General features: G+C 38.8%; 3 protein-coding genes and 1 non-coding gene across 5 annotated transcripts; 2 read left to right on the top strand and 2 right to left on the bottom strand.

Annotated features, from left to right (window-relative positions):
* Nucleotides 1-290: 290 nt before the first annotated feature.
* On the bottom strand, nt 291-384 carry trnai-uau (transfer RNA isoleucine (anticodon UAU)). The gene is made up of 2 exons: nt 347-384; nt 291-326 (listed from the first exon to the last, which is right to left on the bottom strand). It is a non-coding gene; the product is annotated as a tRNA-Ile (tRNA).
* Nucleotides 385-4,599: 4,215 nt separating this feature from the next.
* Nucleotides 4,600-7,340, top strand: LOC147236190 (transmembrane protein 229B-like). The gene is made up of 2 exons (XM_086164864.1): nt 4,600-4,793; nt 6,053-7,340. The coding sequence occupies exons 1-2, from the start codon at nt 4,745-4,747 to the stop codon at nt 6,529-6,531; spliced, it is 528 nt and encodes a 175-aa protein (XP_086020990.1). The 5' UTR covers nt 4,600-4,744; the 3' UTR covers nt 6,532-7,340.
* On the bottom strand, nt 6,544-10,860 carry haao (3-hydroxyanthranilate 3,4-dioxygenase). Of its 2 annotated transcripts, XM_086164841.1 has the most exons (10): nt 10,689-10,860; nt 10,456-10,534; nt 9,427-9,510; nt 9,011-9,117; nt 8,682-8,771; nt 8,561-8,604; nt 8,333-8,478; nt 7,577-7,645; nt 7,393-7,475; nt 6,544-7,231 (listed from the first exon to the last, which is right to left on the bottom strand). In XM_086164841.1, the coding sequence occupies exons 1-10, from the start codon at nt 10,775-10,777 to the stop codon at nt 7,159-7,161; spliced, it is 864 nt and encodes a 287-aa protein (XP_086020967.1). In that variant the 5' UTR covers nt 10,778-10,860; the 3' UTR covers nt 6,544-7,158. The 2 variants fall into 2 exon arrangements, with proteins under 2 accessions (XP_086020967.1, XP_086020978.1); XM_086164852.1 differs by lacking the exon at nt 10,456-10,534 and having other exon boundaries at nt 10,689-10,851.
* Nucleotides 10,861-12,114: 1,254 nt separating this feature from the next.
* Nucleotides 12,115-26,840, top strand: papolg (poly(A) polymerase gamma). Its single transcript, XM_086164877.1, has 24 exons — nt 12,115-12,430; nt 13,372-13,530; nt 14,081-14,147; nt 14,310-14,391; nt 16,280-16,389; nt 16,863-16,916; nt 17,173-17,284; nt 17,754-17,843; nt 18,115-18,253; nt 19,921-19,993; nt 21,161-21,281; nt 21,368-21,452; nt 22,602-22,655; nt 22,763-22,882; nt 23,177-23,286; nt 23,780-23,901; nt 23,985-24,142; nt 24,313-24,449; nt 24,525-24,727; nt 24,805-24,888; nt 24,976-25,035; nt 25,122-25,225; nt 25,321-25,421; nt 25,998-26,840. The coding sequence occupies exons 1-24, from the start codon at nt 12,414-12,416 to the stop codon at nt 26,171-26,173; spliced, it is 2,538 nt and encodes an 845-aa protein (XP_086021003.1). The 5' UTR covers nt 12,115-12,413; the 3' UTR covers nt 26,174-26,840.
* The last annotated feature ends 279 nt before the right edge of the window (nt 26,841-27,119 follow it).

Consider the following 27,119-nt stretch of genomic DNA (forward strand, 5'->3'; position numbering starts at 1 on the left):
ACCCATGTTTCTTTCAAATTTGCCACAAGCCTGTTGAAAGTGCAACCTGTAATAATGTGTATTCTATTTCTACGTTATGTAAATGTGTAAAAATGGTGATGTTTGTGAATATAATTTCCTGAGTAAGACGTGGGGGGGAATCCCCACTGTTTAGTGCTTGATTTTTTTTTTTCAACATTGCTCGCTGTGCATATAAAAAAATAAACTGTTTAGTCTTGTTTAAAAGGGGAATTGCATTATTATATGTGATTAGATAAAAGTTGAAAAGGTCGAGGTTTGGATTAAAATACTGCTCCAGGTGAGGCTCGAACTCACAACCTCGGCATTGCTCTACAGAGTACTGTCATATAAGTACCGCGCGCTAACCGATTGCGCCACTGGAGCTCACTCACAATTGGGCAGTTTACGGAATATAACGGTTGACCCGGTAAAGTTTGTCTTAACTAACAAAATTATTTTGCATTTTGGGGATACAAATAATAAAGAGAGCAGAAGGGGGGTTGAGTGAGACAATTATTTTGAAGTGGGGGTGGAAGAAAGAGGGTTGACCCGGATTTTTAGCGTAAACTACGCTTAAATGCTGATTTTGGCGTTGCTAGGTGTGGTTTCACAGAGGAAAAACGGAGGAAAAACAAAAAACTATTTGTATCTGTATTTATAACGGTCAAACGTAAAAATGGTGTAGACAGCCCAATCGCGCGTGGTGTCATAAAGTATATGACAAACACGTTTAATATGGAGGATAAAAATGAGGTAGCATTTTTAAGCTACGTTGTTAGCCACTATCTTCATTTTGTGCGTGAATCGGTCGATTTTACACCGTCACAGCCGAGCAGAACCGTCTTCTCACACCTGCAGTGATATCACAGAGGGAAAAAGGACACACAGTGCTCTTCTGTTGTGGACACACGCACACGCACGACCATCGGGACTTGACAAGCGCGTTGCTAACTTTCAACAACATCGCGATCGGTGTGTTTGCCCTGTGTGACGTCACAACCCCAAGATCCTACGCGCCTCATGGACAGTTCAGTGTCATGACCTTGCCTTCATAGGAGTTCACTGAATTTAAACAGACCTTATTGTAAGGTCAATCCCATTAAACATCTTGACAGTGATGTAATTACAGAGCCTTGGCACATGGTTGTGACAGGAGACAATATAAGAAGCTTTGGAAGGGAACAGTAAATGTAGCATTACTACACTGCTTACTTGCACATAAACGATGGCTCAACATCCCTTTCCTGACGACTCGGTTAGACGGCAACGCTTCCTGTATCGGGTCAGACAACACGACTACTTTGTGAGGTTTAGGCGTAGAAACTGCCTGATTAGTTTCAGGGAGCAGAATGTCACATTTAGGCAAAGAAAGCACTGCAACTTTTCTGGGCTCGTGCAACATAACAACTTTTGGTTCAGACAAAACAACTACACGGTTATGTTTAAACAAGAAAGCTACTGGATTATGTTCGGACAGCAAAGGTTTAGACACGAAAATCGCATGGGTAGATTTAGACAGAAGAGGTTTTGGAGACGAAACCCCTTTTTCAGGAATAAGAAAAATCGATTGGGTTGAAAAACAGCCTCTTATGTTATTAATCATATGAGAAGGGACAGTGAATAGTAGTGCTTGAGTGGTGATGTACAAAAGCTGTGGAATCCATAATTATGCACCGTTGCTTCTTCTGTGATGTTTTCCAGCAACCGGATGCAGCATCACATGCCAGGGTCTGGATCCTGGTGGAATTCCTTGGATGTGCGGAACAATTGCAGGTTTAAATTGTCAAACTGAGATTAACAAGCACATTAAAATTAATGAAAAATGGCCAGTTCAGTGTTATAAGTGTGTTTTCAGTGTTATTTCTGCACTATATTCATTGAGGTGTCTAATGTATATGTATACACATACAAATAAATACACATTTGCATACATATTTGACTAAACCACCTCCAATTTTTTATTTGTAAATTGCATAAAAGATGTAAATGAGGTGCTGAGAAACTATCATGAAACATCAGCAACCATGTCTTGGCAATGTGACTTAATCAATTCACAGGTGAAACATCAATATACTGTATAATTCAATATTTACTTTTTATATTGACAGCCCCTTTTGCAATTTCAGGAATTTTCAAAAATAAATGTCATAAGATTCATTTTGAGGTGATTTATGTGACGTGACACCTTTTGGCTTTTACCGTCTGGAACCGCTGAAAAATCTACTTCCATCTAACCCTGTCCCCTGCATCTTTGTCTCACCAACCAATCCATGTCCTTTTTTCACCCCATCCATAAATCTCTGGTCTTCCTTGAGGCCTTCGTGGCAATTCCAACCTCAGCATACTTCCACTACTATCTCGCCTCTGTACATGTCCAAATCATTATTTTGTTAAAAACAAAAATGATGTCAGACTCTCGAGCAAAATCGAATAGGAGCATGATCATTTCAGATGTCAGCGGTTAATCCATAAGTCACATTGTGGTCAAATCAGTTTTCACTTAAGCCTCGAAATGGTATTTTGTAACAGGACACGCGGATGAAGTGGTAACATTAGCCATCCGAGGAACCCCTCTAATCCAGGAATATTTGCCTTCAAGTGTGTTTCACAGAATTTGCAACAATGTCAATTTCTAAGTATTTGTATTCTGATAATTCTTTAACCGTTTTTTTTTGGAGCTACTGTTTAACTTTCATTAAACTGGACTCGCTGTTTATTTAAACATCACTTTCAACTATCATTGTATTGTTAATTTTGTTCTTGCAGACAGTGCAAGTTTGTTTTTTGTTATATCAGCATAGTTTCTGTTCTGGGTTACATTGTGATAGAAGGCAATATTTTCCCCATCTTCTTTTTTCAAAAAAGCAGCAACATGGTTTTCATTTGCATATGCTTAAATGCAAAGTTGCATATCACACTGGTAAGACTAACTTCAGCAATGTGTTAGCGTTATTGTTGCCTGGTATCTCTTTTCATACAAAGGTTTTTATTAGGGGTGAATACATTGCTGGAGCAGGGAAAGTGGTGGTTCTGGGTGAAAATATCCAAATGTGAAGCAGCAAGAGCAGCAAGAGCAGCACTTTGGCATTCAAATAACTTTATGGTCACCAACTTCCTCACAGCAGTAAAAAACCCCTTCCCCCGACTCACCACCACCCCTCTCGATATTGTCTGCAGTTGGTGGAATCACTGGACTCTGATCTGGAGGTTCACCATTCACCAAACACTTTTATTAGCCTAGATACTAAACAAGCAGTTGAGGGGCCAGTGGTGATGTTGGCACTGACATCTGCTCACACACACATTTTATGACCACACTGCTGCATATGTGTGAAACCGCAGATAGTACTCCATGGCCTTCATCATACAGTGTGTTTGCATTTGTCTTGCTTAATAACCATGACTGTCTATCCTTTGCTGTTAGTCCTGGGTAAGTGAACCCTAGTTCCTTGTTTTTAAAGATAAATGGCTAATAATTCACGCAGGGTGTCATAAAACCTAATTGAGTACCAAAGGGGTGTGCAAATAGACATATGTATATATATATATGTGTGTGTGTGTGTGTGTATATATATATATATGTGTGTGTGTGTGTGTGTATATATATATATATATATATATATATATGTTTTATTGCTTAATATATTTCATAATTGTGCATAGTATGTTACACACATTACATTTAACATAAGAAAAAAAAAACATCAATGACTAAATAATGAATTATAATAAACTAATTTGTGAAAGAATTCAAAGTCAAGTTGCCAAGACAAGATGATTTCAACAATAATTCATCATGACCTGGATGACTGAGAACCTCCACAGACGTGTGAAACAAAGCTAAATAAAGCTGTCAAATAAATTATAATGTTCTCCTCTGAATTGCAATGGAGTGGATACATCAGTAAAGTATTGGTACCTTCAGTTACATTACCAAAGTGTGTGTGTGGTGTGTATATGTATGTATGTGTGGTTCCATTCTTACATCATCATACATTATACCTACGTTGACGTATACATATATAAAGTCAGAGCCCAAATAATTTTTGTGCTTGATGATACTATATATATATATATATATATAACTTTGTATTGCAAGGGGAATCAACAATTTTACTAAAAAGAAATCAGCGTGGTGCATTTTGAGACCTTGTAAACGCACATAAACTTAATTTTTATTTATAGCAAATGTAAAGTATGTCTTACATGTCTTTAAATGTTCTACGTATTACTATGTGTATTGGACAACTTTTCCTGGCACACCCAGTTACTGTGGCTCACTGATAACCCCAATCTGAGTCAATGTTGTTTCAGATACACTTGTGCAACATGTAGACTTTTATATCCTAACTTATCCAACTGAGAAAACTACACATCAATACTCTAATTTGCCCACTTACACAGTGCTTGAAAGGGAACATTCACATAGTCGCCATGGGATCGATACAGGTATTTGTCTTACACACACACACACACACACACACACACACACACACACACACACACATGCATGTACACTTTTGCACATACTTTCATCAGGTGGTCCAGGTTTGCTTCCTGAGTATCTTTCCTTTCCACAACCTCACCCTGTAACAGAGACATCCCCATCCCACTCTGATAGCATGAAGCAGCTTAATGTTTAGCCCAATATCCATATCCACACACACACACGTACACACAAACATACACTCACAGAGGGAGGATAGAGATTACACTGGCACAGAAACCCATATGTCGTCTAAGGATGGAGATGAGAGAACATGCAAGGAGCCCACAAGGAGCCACCGACCCAGGTGAGAGTTTCGATTGTGAATGGCACTTTTAATTGTAGACCGTGACTGCAGAGGGACACAATTTTTGCCCTTGTACTACATTTATTGTCACTATATCCTCATCCCAACAGAGTGAGGCACTGCAGATAGATTCAGTGTTACGGCGTAGGTGAATCGTAAATTGACTTGTGTTTTAAAGCACCGTTATTGAGTAATATGTAGATTTGGTGTGTTATCCTGACATAGAATTGTAACCTGTTGAGGATTTCCTGAGTCTGTAATCGGCTACAAAAGGCTATTAGCCTGTTAATCCACAGAAGTCATATGTGGTGCAACTCCCGTGAAGGACACAGTTGATCACTTTAAAGATATAATGCGAGGAAGAAAATCATGGACAACTGAATATTTAGAAAATAAATTTGTTGTTAGATGTTTCACATAAGAATATGGTTGAAATGTAATTGCATTTTACTGTTGTCTTATCTTTGACTCAGAACACGCTGCTTAAATATAAGAAGGAATAGAAAAATACCTCCCTCACCAATGTTATATATTCATATTCATATCTAGTCTATTTAATCTATTTTTTTCTGAGTAAATTCCATTTCATTCTTGAATTCTTGGAATGAGCATGTCATAATTCTAATGTAAACAAATCGAGACGTAGTTTTGATGTTATTTTGTAATCCAAAACAAGCTAGGGTGTATTTCAAAATGAAATTTGACAGCAATCAATGTTAAGGAGAATAACATAAAAAAAATTTAGAGAAACACTAAAGGGCAATGACTTAGTACATCCTTTTCCTATGGTGGGGTAATATCGTGAATATTCTATGAAATAGCATTTCTATAAAGAAAATTCCTAGCTCATACATTTGAATACACCTGTTTTTATATAACAAACTACACATTTGCAATTTGCATGAATTATAGTAATTTTTGAAGAAGTGGAAGCAGACTGCATTTTAATATACTTTCAGTGCATTGTTTTTATCGCCACATATAACCAGGCGTCTCTTTTCTGTCATTCCTCTAACCTGTGACTGCAAACATGCTTTTAATTGTAACAGCTTGGTCAATGTATCTTTTAATAGTTTTTTTTTTTCAATCATTAAATAATTTTTCTGTGTTACATCTTTGTAATTTCCATTACAATCCTTGTTTGTTTTTCGGATATTGTACATTCACTTTTTAATTTAAAGTTCATTTCTTATCTTCAAACTTCACAAAAATGATTGAAAACATATTGCATAAGAGCAGCAAATATTTTATTCCTGCAGGACATGCAAAGGATGAAGAAAGCCCTGGTGGGAGCTGCGCTCTCCCAGCTGCAGCTCGCCTCTACGTGTACGCTCTGCACGGCTGCTTTTGTGAGGTGGCCTTCACAGCGGCCTGGAACTGGTGCAGCACTCACGACCGGAGAATGCTGGGGCACAGCAGCCTGTGGGCGCTGCCCATGTACGCCTCTGGAATCTACCTGATGGAGTGGCTGAGAGGCCGCCTGCTGGCCGGTCATCATCTGTTGCCGATGCGTCTGTTGGCCTACGTCGTGTTTATCTACCTGTGGGAGTTCAGCTGGGGGGCAGGGCTCCGGCTCCTGGAAGCATGTCCCTGGGATTACTCAGGCTACAGGTACAACCTGAAAGGCCTGGTGACTCTGGAGTACGCACTACCCTGGGCAGTAGCAGCATTTATTGCAGAGCAACATGTGATAAGGAACACCCTGAGGATACGACTGCACCGCTGTCACCTGGAATAATGAACTTCCAACTACGATCTCACAGATATTTATTTGGGAACAAAATTATATTTTTTAGCATTTGTAACCGTTTCTGAAAATTTTTGGGAGATTTTTTTTTTCCTTTTTTGCAGATATTTGGGAAACATTTGGAGAAATTCGAGTTTTGAAAGCATTATTTGTATATTAAATTTAGACTCGGTTCTATCAATATAAAATGTCATTTTGTTTTGTCTTATTTAGTTGAACTCATTAACTCAAAGGCTTTTTGTTTTCCAGTCCTTTTCAAATGCCTGGCTATAAATCGTTTTCCGATCAAAAGTCATAAGCTTTTTTTAACATGTTTCCTCAATTGCAAACATCTTTCATCCCACCTTGATTATGAAAGTGTGCTATTCAGGCCGATACAAGGGTTTTGACTATTTTATTTGACATGCATTTTTAGAAATGCCTCAAATTCTACATGTGACAGGTCTGTGTGCATGCATGTGTGTGCGTGTGTGTGTGTGTTAGGGGAGGCTGTATGTTAGTGTAAATTGTTTTAATAAGACCGCCAGTTTCTACTTATCAAAGTCAATACCAACTGTTTCCGTCCATCTCCGTATATTGTCAACTCAATGTGAGTGATTGAATTGTTTGCGTTGGAAATCAGGCTCTTTTCCTTTCAGGATTCTGTACTACAAACAAGGAAACTGTCTTCTCATCTCTATGCCACTGGTACCTACAGGGAGAGAAAAAAAAAAAAATTCATACGCAAGAGGCATTATATCTATCCATGTATTCCAATTGCCCCTCAGGGAAAAATAAAGTTTCTCTGATTCTGATCCATACATTGGAGTGTTAACGTATGTGATTAATTGCCGATTGTTAATGTTTACTGACTGGCTCTGTTCAGGAATGAGTAGACTATCTCCAGCAGAAAGAGTGAAATCCTGGTCATACATAGTGACTCTCGATGATCCCTCCTAGTGGTCGAAGAGAGAGAAACGTAAGAAGAGGTATGATCCTTCTGAAAAATGAAAGTGAGACCGGCGTCACAGTATGCAGCACATCGAGGGGATCCTACCAGTTGCCAAATCCAAACATCACTCTGTCGTAGTGATGTGTCAGTCAAGCCAGGTCCAAACAGAATCACCTGATGGGATGGGAAAACAATGAACATTTATTACAAATTCATTATGTGATTGTTTTAATTATTTAGGCCCAACTTACTCTTATTAGCTCAAATACCAAAAAAAGTAATAAAAAAGACATGAAAAAATAAAGTCCAGAGAAGGATAAGCTTAATGTGGAGAAATTAAGACGTTTAAAAATTAAATCTGGCAAGGTTCTTCTTATCCAGACATGAATAATAAAATTTGGAAAACAAGAAAAAAATCCCAATAATTATTATTTGATTGTAAAAACATTATGTCTGTTTATTAATTTCCTAGTTTGGATACCCTTTTCCTAGGTTTCTCAAATTTGTCATACTTTGTCTTTTTTTTTTCCTGACACTTTCCCCAATCTTTTACAAAAAAACATATTTAAAGAATATCAATTCATTAAAAAAAAGGTTTTATACAAGACAATTAAAGACAATGACATTTTAAAAGGAAAAGTACTGCAAATATACATTAATTCTGCTATTTCACTGATATCTGATGTTCAAATGGTGATAAACTTTTGTTTTCATACTCCAGTCTTGAAGTATTTGTAAGTGCACTTAAAAATCAGGGAGCCATTGCTTAGTTAGATTCACCATGCGTTCCTGGACATTCTGAAAAAAAAAAAAAACAACTGAAAAATCACTGATGTTCCTTGTGACATCTCATTCTCGTACCTCCGTCTCAAACTGAGCTCCGAACATGTCGACGGACCCGCTGCTGGCAAGGGAGGGCCTCTGCTTGTCCAGCCAGTCCTTAAAGCAGAAGGCCGACATCACATTCATCGTGGTCAATGGGAACGGAGGCTCTCGGAAGACTTCATCTGCTCACAAAAAGCAAAAATTATTGGAACATACGTAGGAGCGTGATTGACGAAGACACATCAATCTTTCCCTGCTACTCACTCGGATCAGGTTTTCCTGTCATGAATTGCTTTGATGACATGAACCTGCAAGGGAGAAAAAAAAGCAATGTAAGACTGCAAACAATCCAAACTGGTCACGATAAAGAGTGAGTCTTTCTTACTCTTTGATAATTGGCACCAACTGAATTTTCAGATCCTGACAGTAGAACCATTTCTCATACAGGATGTCAGTGGTGTCTTCAATGTAGTACCTGAGCACACCAACACACTTCCATGTTACTGCTGCTGCCGCAATCATAAGTGAGTATTTCACTGAACACAGAAGCCTGTGCTATTTCAATAAAATGACATTTTACTTAACTAAGTGGGAGTAATTGCCTGTAACACTGCTTTCATAAAATTTGCTTTACTTCTACTACATTACTCTGTATAGCCCCTTTTTGTAGATAGCTGGGCAGGATATCACCACAAATACAGAAGAGAGGAGAACCTGAGGCAGTCGGTCTCGGTGAGCAGGCGTCTCCTCTCCACCACCAAGCCCATGGTGTTGGCCCGTCTTTGGGGAGAGTGGGGCATGCGAGCAGGGAGCAGGAACATCTACATACAAATCGTGGGGATATGTTTTTCAGGGAAACATCATGTAAATCAAATGTTTTCATTTGGAAAACAGAATCCACACAGCCACGAGCAGCGCATTTAAAACTTCCTGTCTATGAGGCAGGAGTGCTAACTACTCTGTGAGCTTACGATGGCTCAAATAGAGCAAATAAAAAAAATATAATACATAGATGGATCATTTGAAAAGGGAATAAATGTTATTTTGGGGTTGACTACTGTGGAGCAACACTTACACCAACTAAAAAAACAAACAGAAAGAGAGGATATGACTGCCTTTTACAAACTCACCTCTCCTTCTTTAATGAGCACATCCTTGTGTCTGCCATTCTCAATCACCTTAAGGCACATGTCCCCCTTTATCTGGTAGAAGAGCTAATGGAAGCAAATTGAGGAATAACACACATCACTAAACAGAGTCAACAACTTTAGTGCACGTTGTGTATCACGTAACAGTCTGCTGGCAGACCAACACTTTAACTACAAGAAACAGAGCAAACAGTAGTCAAAACATTGTGACAAGTGTTGAAACTTGGAGTTTGACCGCTCACAGGGCCGGGGGTGGCACATGTACTGTGATCCGATTTGTGTAATTTAAAAAAAAAAAAAAAATCATATAGAGTACCAGTTTTGATATGGATATATTTCACAATATCTACTCGTTTTAAGGAAAATAATGTGAAATATAAAAAAAAAGTGTCTCCCAGGATAAAAAGGAGTAGTTTATATCATCCTCTTATTCATTCTTTTTTACTAATTTTTACCAACTATATTCAACATATCTTATCATCCATTCACGTTCATTAATACCACCCCTCTTTAAGTTACTTTGTTAATTTTTAACCTATTTTGAACCCAGTCTTTGAGATGAGATGAGATGAGATGAGATGAGAACAATTTTATTTATCCCGAAGGAAATTGTTGTGCCAGAGTTTCAAGTAAAAACATAACAGTAATAGATAATAGTAGGAAGGAGGAAGAATAAGAAATACAATGAAATATAAATTGTCTTAACTGTTAACTGTTAACTACAAAGATTTGCAGACTTTGCAGACTTCTTCAGTGTGATTTCTCATTGATTTACTTGCAGCCCTTGACACTCACTTTGTGAACAACACTTTTCCATTCACCTATAAAGCCCAAATAGAAAAATACCGTTTTCTGCAGAAATAATGCACAAATTAATCACAGTGTCACAATGTTTCAAGTATTTTAATCAATAAATTATTTTATAATCAAGCCTAAATCAGTCTAAATCAATACTAGGAATCAAAATGATTATTTCTCCTTAAATGCAGATCTAAATTTATTTTTTTTTACCTCCTCTCCTTCTTCGATATGGTAATCTTTCCTGACGTTTGGACCCCCAACAAACATAATGTTCAACTGGCTGAAGTGCCTGAAAGAGAGAGAGACTTTTGTAACAAGTCTTCTGGTTCTTTATTTGGGAATTCTTTTGATTGTGTTTAGTTTGACAATCGGAACATTGTGTGACCTAAATGTTACACGCACACTCACACATAAGGATAGTTTATAAATTGAAAGTTACTTACATGAGTTTGTTGCATACGGGTGGCAGGAATGCATTCTGGTTCTCTGCAATCCAATTTTCTACATTCACAAGACGAGGAATGTCACTCATTGTGATAGTCTGCACTATTGGACCACTCAGTTCAGTTTGTTCTGACCAACTGACACAATCTGCCCCACTCTCAAAGTGCAAAAGAGGGGAACGTAGGCCAGGAGGGGAAGTGTTTTACCGACAGGTGAAAGGTTGCCTTGCTGCTGCAATGACTAACTCGAACCATCGATAAATACACAAACATCCTTCCCCTACTAACTACTTAACTTCCAACAATGTAATAATAATTCTCATGAGTGCTTTGTGTTATCCCTGATGTTTTTAACTATGCACTTAAAATGAATTGTCAGATAAATAAACAAAACCAAAAAAATGTGATTTCTGATCATTTTCTAATGGATTGTTTTGTTTTGTTTTAAATATCTGTTGGTGCATTGCATTTTAATCATGAAGTTTTTTTCGAATGGTTTTAATAGTTATATCACTCTAGAATTAAATTTGTATTGCATCACAAGTGCAGTTGCAATTACGTATCATGTCCACTAGATAGAGATGTGCGGTGGGGCCTGGTGAATGAGTGACTGCAAAACAATTGTATTTTTTTGTCAAAAACTACAAAAAGCAGAGGAAGATTTCTGATTTTCAGTGTATGGAGATGATTGACTACTGTAGGCAAAGAGCAAACTATGAAAACTTTCTCATCACTTAATGTATTCGTGAACAACAGGATGCTATCATTGACAAATGTTGAAAACTATATATGTCCCATTATTTGTAATCAGCAGAAAATTTAAATTCATGATGCATTACCCCTTACCACTGCGGGCATCTCCTCACTATAACTTGTTCTTTTTATTTTATTTTGTTTTTGCATAATGTTGTTTTTGGCTGTGTACATGTAGGGTAACAACAGCAAATTGTGCAAGTTTAAGTTTCACATACCCACAGAGCTTTAAGATGTAATATGTGCTTTCAGCTTTTACATTTGACCGCAATTGTTTTAAGCATGTACGTAGTACACATGACTTATCTGCTTTTTAAAATGATTTACTTTTACTTGAGTCTTCATTTTATCAATCAAGCTACGATAACACAAATACTTCCCTCATAAATCAATGAAGTGTATTTTTTTTTTCTTGTTTGAATGTATCCACAAAAACTACAGTGGGGGAACTGGATGACCCGTATCACATACCTTTCCTTTTCAAACAAGTTTGATATGAGATTATTCAACCTTGTATTTGCATTTTTTCCACACTTATTTTTTCCCAGAAGAATGTGAAGGGCAGAGGCAGCAGGTGATCAACAGGCTGGTTGGAGGCAGAGGCTCTAGGCCTCGCTGGTCACGTGACCTGGAGCTTCCGAGGGTGCTACACATACAGACGTTCCCCTGTATATTTGTAGTTTTCAATTAAAAACGGGCTGCTAACGGCTCATGGACGCGAGTTCACTTTATACCACCCTAAAGGCCGTCACTTCCTCAAGTGATTCGGCATGATTTGTCAATTTTCGTAGGATTTCGAACGGAAATGTTATCTTACAAGAAGTGATTCCGGTTCAGTGTGAAGGTTTGAACTGCTCTCTGGAAAGTGACCATTGTTGTAATCAGGTCGAGGCTGTTGTTGTTTCCACTTGCTGACCTTCTTAGTTTTTTACGGGTTCACAGCAGAAAAACAGGACGTGTTTTTAGAGTGTCATGAAAGAAATGTCAAGGTGAGTAATGCACGTGGTACATTTTCCACTTGTGGATATTTTTGTTCGCGTTTAAGAGAGTCCCAAAGAATAGGCTAAAAGCTAACGTTAGCCAACTGTCATAACAACCAAACAAGGCCTCCAGCCACCGTTTGGAGGCTAGCCCGTTTGTTGACTGTTCAGATATCTAGAGTGTAAATGAAGCAGCACAAATTGAACTGGATAACGTATTGTGCTTGTTTGTGCGTTGTCAACTGATGGGTCTGACCGGAAAGCGAGTCATTAGTTGTATCAATCCTTCCGTAGCAGCCAGCTAGCATCGTGCTAAATTAGCTAGTTTGTTAGCCCAACCCGTTTAGGAGCGTCTCGGCTAACGTTCGCTTCCCGGCAGCGGAGGCTGCTGAGTAGTTGCACATTTTTAACATAACTCTCCAATTTTGTCGAATTTACTATATATATTCCAATTTTCACATAATAATGCACCTTTATATGCTCTTGCATACCATGTCATATTGCTACAGTGGGCAATTCACAGAAGTTGTGGCAAAGTGTGTACTCATGGCTTTGTTTTAATAACAAGGAGCAGATTTAAAACCATAACACCGCTTAAAACGATGGCTACTGAATGTCTTCAACCTATTGACGTGTGACGAGCTTTTTTTTTTTTAATGTTTTGGAAAAGTGTGACGTCCTAAGTTAACGTTATTGTGGTTATGCATTTACATTATAAGGTCACGATGCCAATCGAATATTGAAGCTGTCAAGAAATTTTCAGATTGACTTCAGGGTCCTCCTCTCACTGTCACAGTTCTTAGGTTAATATATCTGTTTCTGTCCAATATGAGATAGTATTTAAACATTTCAGGGACTACTCAGTCATCTGCATGTAATCGTCTATGATGCTTTCTGTCACTTTGTAAGATGCCTTGCCATCTAACTACTAACCCTTGATACCCTCCCAGCACCATGCCTGGTGGGCAGCAGCCTCAGAAACACTATGGCATCACCTCAGCCATTAGCCTTGCCCCCCCACGAGATATAGACCACCAGTACACCAAGAAGCTCTGTGATGCTATGAAACCCTTTGGTGTATTCGAGGATGAAGAGGAATTGAACCACAGGTGAGCAATAATCCCGTGAAGACTTTGATAAAGTATTAACAGTCATCATACATAATCTATATCTACGAAATGAGGTTAACGTACATAAAATGTAACCCAACATATGTATGCCCAAGTTTTGTGTTTACGTGCAGATGTCGTTGTTTTCGTTACTATTTGATAGAATTTCTCAAAAGCACAATTGATTGCAGCAGTGTGCCTTTGTTTTACAATGAACACTCGACTGTTTTTATTGTGAGGTGTTTCATGATGATCCAAATCTTGCATGTATGAGAGCTCCTCATTAAGAAAGTGTAATCTACCATTGGAAGAACTGCTCCAACTCCCCTGACATTTTAGGTTTTTGCTTTAACTGCTTTGCTGATTTTATGAGAGGCGTATTTTTCTTCTCAAAAATTTGAAGCATTATTATGTTTAAATCATGCTTAAATGTCATACATGTGTGATGGGTAAAGTTTTGGGTTGTAAAAACATACTCGCTGTTATTAACAAATATTTATTTCCTTACATTCTCTAAGGTATTACAAGCTGTAAAATATTGTACTTTCAGACTTGCAGTTCTGGGGAAGTTGAATAACTTTGTTAAAGAATGGATAGCAGAAATCAGTGAATTAAAGGTAAGTTGTTTTTTGGATGCCCGATTAATTCAATTGCTTTATGAAAAAAAAGTTGATACATTGATTCAAAGAAATAATCTATAGTGCCACAAGGAGCAGTTCAAATTAATGCTAAGTTTTAATATAGTGGGACAAAGTCATTTGTTTGTTTCTCTCTAACAGAATCTTCCACCATCAGCTATAAGTTGTGTTGGAGGCAAGATATTTACATTTGGTTCATATCGTCTTGGGGTGCATACAAAAGGTAAGCGTTGTTGCAATTGCTCTGTTTATGTGTTGACTGGTTGGTCAACCTGTGGTAACATTTCTGAGCTAGAAGGGAGCCTCTTGCCTAAAAAGCAATCCCTCATCTCTGCACGTGCTGACTGCATGCTGTGAATGACAACAGGGATGAGGGCATCAGGAAAGGTATCAGGGTAGCTCTGTGTTTGAACCCGATGTGGATGTGTAAATGAGCAGTAGTATCTGTCTAAACTGAGGTGAGCATATTTTGAACTCTGAATATGTGGTGTACTGTTGCCAAAAATATCCTAGAAACAAAGTGTTTTGACAGCAATCAGTTGGTCTACATTAAATTATAAAACCTTTGGGTTCACTCTCCAATTGAGTTGCCATTTAGATAGTGATTATTGCAAGCACACCCCAAATCTCTTGTTTCACTGGAATTCTGGATGTTTTGTACTGACACAATGTATCAAAAATTACAATATTAAATGGTAACTCTAATACCAGCAACAGTTACAGTGTGGTATATTGCAAAGAAAATTGTCTCCATAACAATACAGACAGAAGAGGTCCTGGTTGAAGTAAGCATGAATAATTGTTTTTGAAAAGCTCAGTTTTCCCTCTCTCGGCAAAGCATGAGGCCACCATTGTTGTTTTTGTCTACTCTGGAGAGGGTTTTTGAAAAACTGTAAACACTGGCTTATTTTGAACAGGGACCTGTAGTGGGAATGTTGTCTGAGTTGATGTATTTTACTCAAGTATTGTATAAACAAAGGGCTAAGTCATTTTTGAAAATGTATATGTTGTGCAGAAATATATATTGGTTTCCAGTGAAGAAAAATGTGTGCAACATATGTTCATTTGTTTATTTTCTTTACCAAAGAAAACAAAATGTACTGTCACGAAACTGATTGATATTTATCGGCTGAATGTCATTTAACATGAAAAATTATGTGTATTATACCCTATTTTGACAATACGAATGGAGGAAAAGTGGCACATTTTGCTTCATTAAACCAATAGAATTTGTTTATCACTGTTAAGAGCAACTGAACCATGGATCACAGGCAAATTGAGATGGCTGAGATTTGGATTGTAACATCAGTGATTGGTAAATACAATGAGCTGAGCTATTTTGTATTTGGAAATCACTGTACATGTGTATGTTGTTCATGCTGGAGTTGAACTGTACGAATTAAGCATATCTTCTATTTGTTTTATTCTGTAATTAGTTTTACTATCAGTATTGTTTGTTTATTCTGGGTAGATAGAAAGTGAAGCAAAAACCCCAATCAGCATATACAGTGCATAGTAATAAGTCTCTACACTAACTGTTTACAAAATCTTTCGTACTATTTATATACGTGTGTGCGTGCGTGCGTGCGTGCGCGCGCGCGCGCGCACATGGGCATGTCCCACCAGAAAAAAAAAACTTAACAGGATTTCAGTGCATTTTGATTTATTTGAGGGAAGATAATTTAAATACATCAAAGTAACTTTTGGAATTACTCAAATGTAATTGCACTCTGGCTTTGTATTTAATTCTTAATTAAATACGTGAGACGTCACTGTTGTTTCATTGTATGAGACAAAGAAACATTAATGGTGATGGGGTCCATACCATGAAAGATGTACATCAACTGGTGTACTACACTTCAGAAAAATCCCATACTTTCATTTTGGCTGGACTGTCAAGAGTTCACGTCAGGTCATCCGTAGCCATTTTTACATGGCCTGTTTTAATCAAATGTTTCTGCGTTTCTCTACATAAGCTGTGCGTCTGTTCGTCTTTTATCTTCTGTCTCGTCCTTACGCAGTGACACAACTTTTGTTCGCAGTTGTCAACAATTTCATCTGCTGTTTATAAAGAGATAACCCTGATCAAAGTTAATGCCTCCTCCCTACAGGAGCTGATATTGATGCCTTATGTGTGGCTCCCCGCCACGTAGAGAGAAGCGACTTTTTCCAGTCATTCTTTGAGAAATTGAAACAGCATGAAGAGATCAAAGACTTGAGGGTGAGTTTGTGGCATTTTGACAAAAGACTTCACTCTAAAATCCTAAATTTACCTCAGTTATTTAGAGGGACACAATCCTGTTTGATTACCTAATAATGAAACCATACTGCAGGGGTCTGCATAGACACGGTTACAGATATCCCAATCATATCTTCATCATTTAAAATTAAAAAAAAGTTTTTTGTTTTTTTTTTAATTTGGAGTGTGAATATTAATATCGGCTAGTGATCTTAGACATTTTTCCATTGGTGGCAGCAGACAAGGAGACAGGATGGTTATCTAACAGCAAAGAAATTAATATGGAAATTTTAAAGATTTTCTGTTAAAAGATTTGTAGTTGTCAACATTTCTACTTCACTCGTCACAATAAATCATAGACATGGAAGCAGACAATAGTGCTTGAGAGGCCCTTCATTTTGTCCATGATTAAAATTTGTTTTTGATAATGTCTTTATTCTGGTGCTTTTTTCAAGGCTGTCGAGGATGCTTTTGTACCAGTGATAAAATTCAAATTTGATGGAATAGAGGTGAGTTACTACTTTTATATCACTTTTCTCTGAGGCTTGAAGTCCTGACAATTTATATATTGGTGGACACTGGAACAAAGGTGTTTTTTTTTTGTCATTCAAGTAAGACAAAAGGGTAAATTAGCCCCTTACCTCATGTTAATAACTAACATGCATTTCCTGCTTCCAGTTTTTTAGTCTTCCTGCTTTGATCCCCTGTGTATGTTATCTTGAAAACAACAGAGTAAATTCTACTCTTCTGCCTCTATGTGAACAGATTGACCTGCTTTTTGCCAGACTGGCCTTACAGTCCATTCCAGACAACCTGGACCTGAGGGGCGACTCTATCCTGAGAAACTTGGACATTCGTTGTATTCGCAGTCTTAATGGTACACTACATGGCTTCTGTTCTCTCGCAGTACCAAAGCCTGTTAAGTCTTTCAGAAATCTGAAAAAAAAATCCTGATGAAATTATTTCTTAAACAGGATAATTCTGTATAAGTATTGGGACAACAGGAGTCCACTACAAATTGCTGACATGTTGACATGTATGTAACCAATTGGAAAGCCGCAAAGCCATCTCTCTTACAATCTCAAACTCCCAATATTATTTAATAATAACTATAAAGATTCAAAAATCGCTTGAAAATTAAAAGCCTTAGCCCTTTGGCTTCCTTACTCAGACTGTATTGACCTTATACTGCTCTATTTTGACAATTTAAAGCAAGAGTAGAGTAAATTATATGTTATATATTATTTGTTTGAATGACTTTAACCTTTGAATGGAAATTTGCACATGGATCTGTATGTAGAATAATTGTCAGTGTCTCACATTTCTCCTATTGTGTCTTCATGCAGGCTGTCGAGTGACTGATGAAATTCTGTACTTAGTGCCAAACAAAGAGAACTTCAGACTCACATTGAGAGCCATCAAACTGTGGGCAAAACGTAAGACTATTATTTGAATCTAAATCTTTGTATGCGTCTATACCGATCACTTTCACTTTTACATGGAAACACTTCCTGACTGGATGTCTGATTACGGTATATAAAAAAACATTGCATTTATTGTGTTTTCTTTGTGTTTTTTTTTTTCTTTCTTCTTTTCTCTATTTGAATTACGGATGAATGCCCATATGCTTGTGTTACACAAGAACAAAAACCATGTATATTTTAAACATCGCCCAATATCTCATTGTACTATGGCCTCTGCCTGCAGGCCGTGGGATCTACTCCAATATGCTAGGTTTCCTGGGTGGAGTGTCTTGGGCCATGCTGGTGGCAAGGACTTGCCAGCTCTATCCCAACGCTGTTGCCGCCACCCTCGTCCACAAGTTCTTCTTGGTGTTCTCCAAATGGTGAGTATATGAATTTCTGTGATCATTGCCTAAACATTACCTCTGCGCTTGTTGTAATATAAAAACCTACTGTGATGAAGATTTTCGTATCCACAGAATTCAAATGTGGTGAGACCTGAAGGTTAGGATGTGGGGTGAGCGTTGTCCAGTCATTTCTTCTTCACCTTTGACAGCTGCAAAAGAGAATCAGTGCAGCGCACAAAAATAAAGTGCTTGACTGTCCTGCATCTCTATCAGCCAGAACAGTTTTGGGACGGAGAGGCCGTACAATTGCCGTGTAATGTTTTCTTATCCAGAACAACTGCCATTGGATGATAAGATGAGGAACAGAGTGAGATAATTTAAGACAGTCAAGAATCCTGTTGCTCTTTTAGCTTACAGAAGTCCTGAAAGGGATCACATTGGTTGTGATTTAATTTCCCCATTAATGTGTGGAAGGTCCTTGAAACATTAATATGAGTATCCTACTGTTAATTTAAGATTTAGCAACCACCAACCGTCCAGACATCCAGTGTTTTTGGGACACTGTTTTGAACATAATAATCCTTTTTCTTTTGCCTCCTGCTCACAACAAACTCTTTGGCTGTCCAACTACAGGATGATCAGAAATGGTGTGTGTCATGATGTAGGTAGTTTTTTAATTTGCTTGTTTTTTGCTTTTTTATGAGGCATCATTCGCTCCCAAAGTATGCTGGACTTTGACAAAACTCCTGAGCAAACTAAAGCGGTAGCTGCGCGTGATTGGTTGGGATGTCACTTCACAATTGTGACATCCCATATTGATAACACCCACCATTACAATTTGCTGGATACTGAGAAACTTCACCTGAAACCCCCTCTGCCACCCCCACTGTGAAGCAACAGCTTGCATGATGGCATCAGAAATAAACAACCTCCATCACCTCACTTTCTCAACCTCAGAGTTTATCCTTACCCTTTATTGTTTTTTTTTTGTTGTTGTTTTAAGCTGAATGGGTAAACTTTACACTTACCTCAGATATGGGGTTGTTGCTATCCTACAAACTTAAGCTCTGGCTCCTCAATATGAAGGACCAAAGGCTCCACAATGAGCCCCTGTATGACTGAGCTCCTCGCCCTATCTCTAAAGGAGAGCCCTTACACCAAATACAGGACAATCATTTTGGCCACCTGTATCTGTGAGTTTTCCTTTTCGGTCACTGCCCACACCTCCTGACCATAGGGGGAGTGTGGGAACATAGATCGGCCAGTAAATCGAGAGCTTTGGCTTTCTTTGGCTGAGCTCCTTGGCTACAACAGACTAATACAACTGTCAAACTCCCGCTCCCTTTTTTCCTCACTCGTCACAGTTTCACAATAAAGTGTGACCTCTGATATTATGCTTTATGACAGTACCACATCAGACCACATCTGTCAAGCCCTAGTTTGTGAAGTCATACCAGCAGTGCATGAGCATCTTTTCACTTGATCGTAACTTATAAGTGCTAGATAGGTACAGCAAATTTTATTCGAGCAGGCCCTGCAATGTGTATCACTAACAGGTTTATTACAGAGAAAGGTTGCGTTTGACCTTTGCCATTTCATGGCGGTATGTCTTGGCCTTGTGTAATTCAAGAGTAAAGGGGTTACCTTTCACATTCAAACAATTTTATAATGAAGGATGGGTGACATTTGTTGTCTTCCTACAGGGAGTGGCCAAATCCTGTGTTATTGAAACAGCCTGAGGACAGTAATCTAAATTTACCGGTGTGGGATCCAAGAGTGAGTATATTTTGCTGTTTATTTGTGGCTGTAGACTGCGGCATTGACGATCACACTCTGGCCAGAGTGTGATCATCTGAGTGTTGGCTGAGTCCTGAGAAGTCCCTTGGTTTTTTAGATACTTTTTAAAATCCCGAAAGCAGTCATTCCCCTGGCCATTTCCACTCAGATGGTGACTGTCAGAGCACCCCAACCACATACAGTTTTTCTGTAGTTTGATAAAACTGAACTGATTTGACAGGTAGTGTTTGCACCAACAGAACGAAAGAGGAACTAACGAAACTGATGCTCTTTGTTGTTTAGAAACATTTGTTTCTTCTTTTAAAGTTAAGGTACTGAACAATGCCCTGACTTATTTTGAAGACAAAGTTGTTTTTGTTACTTTGATACTTATTAAGCTTTTTTATATTGTGTATAATCGAACCAATCTCAAATAAATTATTCAAAACATTTTAGCTGTTGTAAATTTTTGTGTTTCGTCTTATTGTCGGTACATTTTAAAAAGTCTTGTATTTGTGTAACTTCATATAGTTGCAGTTACAAAATTATACATAACTTGTAGCTTTACATATCTATCTTAGATAAGTTTCCTTCTAGATATTTATGAAAAACTTGGTTTAAAGTGGTTCGTTAGCTACGTTCGAAAACGGCTGTGAGGTAATATGAACGATAGATCCCGATCAAAAATGTTAAACTTCAAAATTGTCTGTTTTTACAAGAATTCTCTCCTCGTCTGTTACTTTATGAAACTATTATTTAACTGGCATCAGACATATTTCACAGGATTTATTTTTCACATTTTCTAAATTTGAATGTACAAAAAGTAATCAGGGGCAACACTTTGTTTTTCAACATCCTGTGTGAACATTGCGGATGTGCACTCAGGTACATAAAGGGAGATAATGCTATGTTGCACTATTGCAGGTTTTCAGTAGGACTTGTGATCCCACTATTATAACATTGTATATGATCATTTTGTGGAAGAGAAAATAATAAAAAACTTGATACAGAAATAAGATCCAGTTCTTCTGACATTTCATTGGAATATATATATTCTACCAGGAAGAGATTTGATTGCCTTGTCTCTTCCAGGACTGTATCGAAGTTGCATGTAGTTTCCAAAAGACTCCCATTGAACTACCTTTGGTTGATTTGCCATGTTTTTAGGTGAATCCATCTGACAGATATCACCTGATGCCCATTATTACCCCCGCCTACCCTCAGCAAAACTCCACATATAATGTTTCCACATCAACACGCACCATAATGAGCGAGGAGTTCAAATACGGTAGGTTTCATTTTTCCCCTAGAAACCCATGGTTCTTAACGTAAATGCAAAGTTAATTGTCCACCGATCCTTTTGACCCTGAACAGGACTCAGCGTCACAGATGAGATACTTCAGGGAAAAGCAGAATGGCCTAAGCTCTTTGAGCCACCCAACTTTTTCCAGAAGTATAAGTAAGTTGGTTTATCAAGGGAGAAGGTGTTTAAGGAAAACGTTATTATCTTTAGTATAAATAAATAAAATATGAAGTCTTATTTCCAATGATTGTTGATCCCAGTTTGAGAGAAAAAGTCCCTGTTTGGACAGAAGTCTTTTTTTGCTACAAAAGGAGCCCCTGGTAATATTAGTTCCAACTGAAGTTTTGAGTTCAGTTTTCAAAAGTTGTTTTTATTTTAAAGGAAGTGGAGCTTTCACATCTGTAGGCCATTCCTCATCTAATGGATGTGACAATATTTACCACTTAATCAAAATAGCACAATGCCAAACAGAAAGAAGACAAGTGATTACAACGAAAGCTATCGGTCATTTCTAGCTATCATGAAGGTTGTTCATGTCAAGGACCTATTAGAGATTTGCTCAGCTAAACCAAACAGCTAAGGTCACATACAAGGGGTATGAACACTGTTAAGGATAACCTCACTGAAGCTCTAAGGGCTCATATTTAAAAGGTGGTGTAAACACCTGATGAATAATCACACCTGATGATTATTCATATGAGGCTTTACACCTCTACACATCAGTGACTGAAGATAGCATACCCTAGTACTAAACAAATAATGGAAATTTAAGTATTTCCCTTCAAATTAATAAATACAGTCGCTCTTGTCAAAAACAGCAAGGAAAATGTCTAATAAATACATTTGTGACTGAGTGTATACGTTAACTGATGTGTGTAGCGTTACAAGGCAAGAAAGAATATCAAGGTGTGTTTGATAAAATTCAGTAAGACTGGGGAGCAATATTGGACTCGGGAACATGAGGCTTATAGATTTTATTAAAATATTTTAGAGGCAGAATGAAAATAGACCTTTGCTATGTAGAATTTGCATCAAGATTAACATCAACACTTATCTAACTAGATATCAAAGCAGTATGGCTAGCTCCGCTGTTATATATAAAGAAATAGACTCTCAAGTGTAAACAGTAGAGCCAGAGCACCCTCTGCTGGGAAGTTGTATCACTTGCAACAATATACACAGACACAGTGTCATCTGCTTCAGGTCCAACTCACCAGCGAAATGCAGTGCCTGAAAAGGGCACACATGAAACTGTTTGTTTGCATTAGACGCACAACTTGGCTAATCTTGTATTTTGCGCCACAGGCATTACATCGTCCTGACTGCCAGCGCATCCACAGAAGAAAACCACTTAGAATGGTGAGTGCCAAAGCCCAAGATGCCCTGCAAGTATGCGGGGGAAAATAAAACATTAAACAAATATATGCCTTGCTGTGAAGGAGACAATTTAATCTGTTTTCCCACAGGATCGGTCTAGTGGAGTCAAAGATCCGTGTGTTGGTGGGAAACCTGGAGAGAAATGAGTACATTACGCTGGCTCATGTCAACCCCCAGTCCTTTCCTGGCTCCAAGGAGAACCGCAATGAGTGAGTACAGTTCTGTCCTCAGAGAAAGGACAGTGGGAAATCTCAATTTCGTTAAGATGGTTGTGAAATCTTTGTATGTCTTAAAGGGCTTTCTATGCACATTCAGGACATTTTGATGAGTTTTTTCTTTTTTTCGTAATTGAAGCCAATTGCCTCAGCATGTGATTTGGTGTCAAAGAGTTAGGAAGGAATATTTTTATACACATGTAATTAGTCCTTTCTGATAACTTCAACCCGTCAAAGACCGTACGCCTCTACCCATTAGAAACTTCTGTTAATGTGATTCTGTTACAGGAATGATTTTGTGTCCATGTGGTTCATTGGGATCATCTTCAAAAAAGTGGAGAACGCAGAGAGTGTGAATATTGACCTCACATTTGACATCCAGTCCTTTACAGACACTGGTGGGTCCTCCCGAAATACTTCCTGGTAAAATGTTGTCATAAACGCAATACAGTGCTTGTCGGTTACCAAAAGCCAAGCACAATGTGCGTATCATGAAGTATCAGGTTGGATCATAGTGACTCCATAGTAATATAATTACCACACTTGTATATAAGGTTTTGCATTCATATTAATCTAAAATATCATCTGCCTTTTTGTGTCATAGGCAATGGATCAAAGTAAATATTCTAAATTCATTTTCTGAAGCCAAGTGCTACATGGAAGTGACCAGTGTGTCACATCATGACAGTGCAGCAGCACTGCTTCACAAGGAGAATGAATATTATTTTCTTTGTTTACAGTGATTTTGTCATTGTTTGATTACAAGACATTCAAGTGAAATGTGTATGTACTTTCTTTTCCTGGACCATAAAACCCAAAGTCTGAGTAAAAGACTTTTTTTTTTTTTTCTGCGGTCACTGAGTCTTAATATTACATGTTGGTCTCCCGCAGTGTACAGACAGGCCAACAACATCAACATGCTAAAGGATGGGATGAAGATCGAAGCAACACACGTGAAGAAGAAGCAGCTCCACCAATACCTTCCAGCTGAACTCGTACAGAAAAAGAAGAGGGTGAGTTCTCTTTCTGTGTGTGCCATCCAAACCTTTTTGTGAGGTTTGGTTGTTCACTCGCTCCTTTTTCCTCCTCTTTGCAGAGTATAGCAGAGATGAATCGCAGCTCTAACGGAGGAAGCTCCAAGCGGATCTCTCTGGACAGCAGTCACTTGGACAGCTCCAGAGACACAGACTCAGGAACTCCTTTCAGCTCCCCTGTGAGCAAACCCTCCAAGCCTGCTTCAGACACTGATGACAGGTGTGAAAATCTCCCCCCTCTACTGGGGGGAAGGTATTTTATTCTCTTGCAATCCAATGAACCCCAGTGATTGCTACTTGTATTACATTTGTGTTTCCTCTCCTTCATAATAACCTCTTTTCTGAATATGTACATATACAATAATGCTTTTACTCACCTGTATTTTGCAGCATCAGTCCACCCAAGCAGCTTTTCTTAGAAGGCTCCCCTGCGCCTAGTGCGGCCCCCACTGTGACTTCCAATGTGGCGCCCAGTGCAGCACCATCTGCGAAAGACCAGGGCATGTCCATTCCGGTCATCGGCACAAGTGAGTGCAGTTGTACAGTAGATTATTGGGAAAATTTTCATCCCTGGGAATTAATCATTTTTGTGCATCACACAGAGCCACCTGCGCGAGCGAAGGCCCCTTCGCCTCCCATAAGCAGCTCCGTTACTACAGTGCCGAGTGGCAATGTGAAACCTGCCGCCGCCAGCAGCCCTCATGAGGAGCCCAATGGCCTGGAAGACTCCATCAATGGCGCAGCTGCCAAGAGACCACACTCACCAACACAAGAAGACCTTGCCAAGAGGCACAAAGACACAGAGGTCGCTCTCCACTCAGAGCATGCTTTGCGTTGCCTTTCGTACATTTAGAGTTTTAACATGTTTCTCTGTTACTGTAGGTGGTTTCCAGTGATGACTCTACTTTCAAAGAGCCATATCCACCATCCTCTGACTCCTATACACTTCGAGAAGGACCTAACATTGTAGGTTAAACGTTCTGATTCTGTCAAGTGGTTTCAAATCAAATGGAACAAAACCATATTTTACATTTCCTCTCTCCTGACATACAGACTCCTCTGTCTGAATCAAAGGCAAAGCCCATTCCAACCATTGATACCTCAAGAACACAGGTAACCTACTTTTAAAAAGCCTTGTGAGCCTGTGAGTTGTCACAACAATTCACATCAGCCGACGATGTCATTATTTCCCATCTTAGAGACTTCCCAGCATGGAGCTGCCAGACGCCTCGTCACCTCTCCCAGCTAGTAACAGCTGTCGTGTCGTGAAAAATTCCATCAAACTGGCCCTCAACCGCCACAAGTGAGCTTTTACACGTTTGCTCAGCTTCATTCGTGCAACCAAAAGAGTTGGCTGCATGTTTGTGTCTCTTTTTTTTTTCCTCCCTATCTCTGCAGCATTACACCTCCCAAGCCTCCTGTGTTTGAGGGCACTCTGGCCACCGATGCTCCTCCTGCCAGTGAAGAAAAGGGCATGTCCATTCCTGTCATTGGCTCAAGTAGGAATCTCCACCGTCTACAGATTTTTTTTTTCAGGCTTTTTATTATTACCTTATTTATATAAGGTAACGTTATGGTTCAAGTGTTACACTAAAAAATGCATGTAAATATTTGCAGTTCATCTGGATTTAATGTGAAATAGAGTTCCCATGTGACGAGTCAGTATCAAATGTAATTCTTAATCACGCACAGATGCTTCCCTCCTGAGGTCTCTACCAATTTTAATATTCATGTTTTCTCGACGTGACTTGTGAAGATCCCAAAACACAGCCCTCCTTTTCCACAGTCTCCCCCGGAGATTTTGGTCTTGCTTGTTTTTCAACCAAGTGATGTGATGTTGCAACACTTTTCTATTTTGAATGTGTCAACTTGAATTAATATGGAGGCACACTTTTTGTCTTTTGTCTCACGGTCTATAGCTTCTGATAGTAAACCCCAAATTTAACTGTAGCCAATCACCGCAGGGCACAAGAGGGCGTGGGATTCACAGACAAGTCTGAAATTACACAACCAAAGTAGGCAAGGAGAATATAAAGCCATACTGGTAATTGGTTTTGTGTGCATTCCTCCCGTAGAACACGTCTCATCCAAACACACGGTGCCACCTGTCGGAAGCTCCATCCCCACACTAGTGAGCCGAGTTGCTGACCCGTTAAATGGAGCGGCCTCCAAGAGACCCCACTCGCCCTCCCTGGAGGAGCAGGCCAAGAGGCTGAAGGAGACAGAGAAAGCCAGAATCCACATAGCTTGAAGACACAGCTAGAGACTGGATTCCCAAACAGCCGGAGGCAGGGCTTGGAGTCTTGTCTGACTTCACACATTCAGGTTGGTCAGTAACACGTGTGATGCAAAAGGACGGACCCCTCGCCTTAAAACTCCAGCGATTACTGATTTGCCAGTGGATAGGTGATTTGGTCAAAGCCAGTGTTGTCAGCGCCCGCACTGTCAGCCAGAGGGTGCTCCTCACAAGTCACGGAGATATCGGACGAGACCTTATCGCGGCAATTTTTTTACCCATCTTCCCCTTCAGTGTTTAAACATGTACACAGTACAGACTGAAAATTAGCTGTTGTTCTTTTTCATCCCCTTCACTCTTTTTTTTTTAAAAAAAAAAAGAAAAAATACAGCTCAAAACGTTTATCAACCTTTGCTATACTGATGTACGCTGACTTTTCTTTTCCCCTCTACAGAATCCTGTACAGTAAATGTTGATGTACATAACTTTTTTTTTTGTCTTAAAAAAAGAGCAACAGATCGCTGTTCAATCTTTTGATCATTCTATCGTAGTTTTATCTAAAAAGAAAAAAAAAATTTAAAAAAATGTAATTTTTTTTGGGTTTTTTTCCTCATCTGCTTGTCCGAAAAAAAGGAAAAAAACTCGTCTTTGGCCCTGGATATTTTTAAAAAAAAACAAGAAACGAAACACTTTAAAAGTTTGGATACAGTTGCAGGCAGGATTTATTGTGTTCAGAAAATGACGGAACTCACAACCACAACTCCTCGGACAACCGTGGCCTCCACCAGGACCCCCCAGGTTAGTATGGGCCCTTCAGCGAATGGCCACCCTTTTTCTCCACATCCTTGAACAGAGATGGTGCATCATGTGTTCTGAAAAGTGATTGAGCGGGTCCAACGTAGTCCAACGTAGGGAATGTGAGGCCAATGGAAAACGAATCCTTGTGTTCAGCGTAGCTTCA

The sequence above is a fragment of the Fistularia commersonii genome, chromosome 2, assembly GCF_037954325.1.
Source record: "Fistularia commersonii isolate RoL2024-O1a breed Wild chromosome 2, RoL_Fcom_v1.0, whole genome shotgun sequence".
NCBI lineage: Eukaryota > Metazoa > Chordata > Actinopteri > Syngnathiformes > Fistulariidae > Fistularia > Fistularia commersonii.

Bases quoted from the DNA above. Each gene is read 5' to 3' on its own strand.
- papolg (XM_086164877.1), top strand. The intron at 19,994-21,160 runs GTGAGTATATTT...CCATGTTTTTAG, and splicing joins TACCGGTGTGGGATCCAAGA to GTGAATCCATCTGACAGATA. The intron at 24,450-24,524 runs GTGAGTGCAGTT...TGCATCACACAG, and splicing joins CATTCCGGTCATCGGCACAA to AGCCACCTGCGCGAGCGAAG.
- haao (XM_086164841.1), bottom strand. From the start codon at position 10,777: ATGAGTGACATTCCTCGTCTTGTGAATGTAGAAAATTGGATTGCAGAG. The intron at 8,479-8,560 runs GTGAGTAGCAGG...TTTTGTGAGCAG, and splicing joins GACAGGAAAACCTGATCCGA to ATGAAGTCTTCCGAGAGCCT. The intron at 7,476-7,576 runs GTAGGATCCCCT...TTCGACCACTAG, and splicing joins ATGTTTGGATTTGGCAACTG to GAGGGATCATCGAGAGTCAC.
- LOC147236190 (XM_086164864.1), top strand. From the start codon at position 4,745: ATGGAGATGAGAGAACATGCAAGGAGCCCACAAGGAGCCACCGACCCA. The intron at 4,794-6,052 runs GTGAGAGTTTCG...TTATTCCTGCAG, and splicing joins ACAAGGAGCCACCGACCCAG to GACATGCAAAGGATGAAGAA.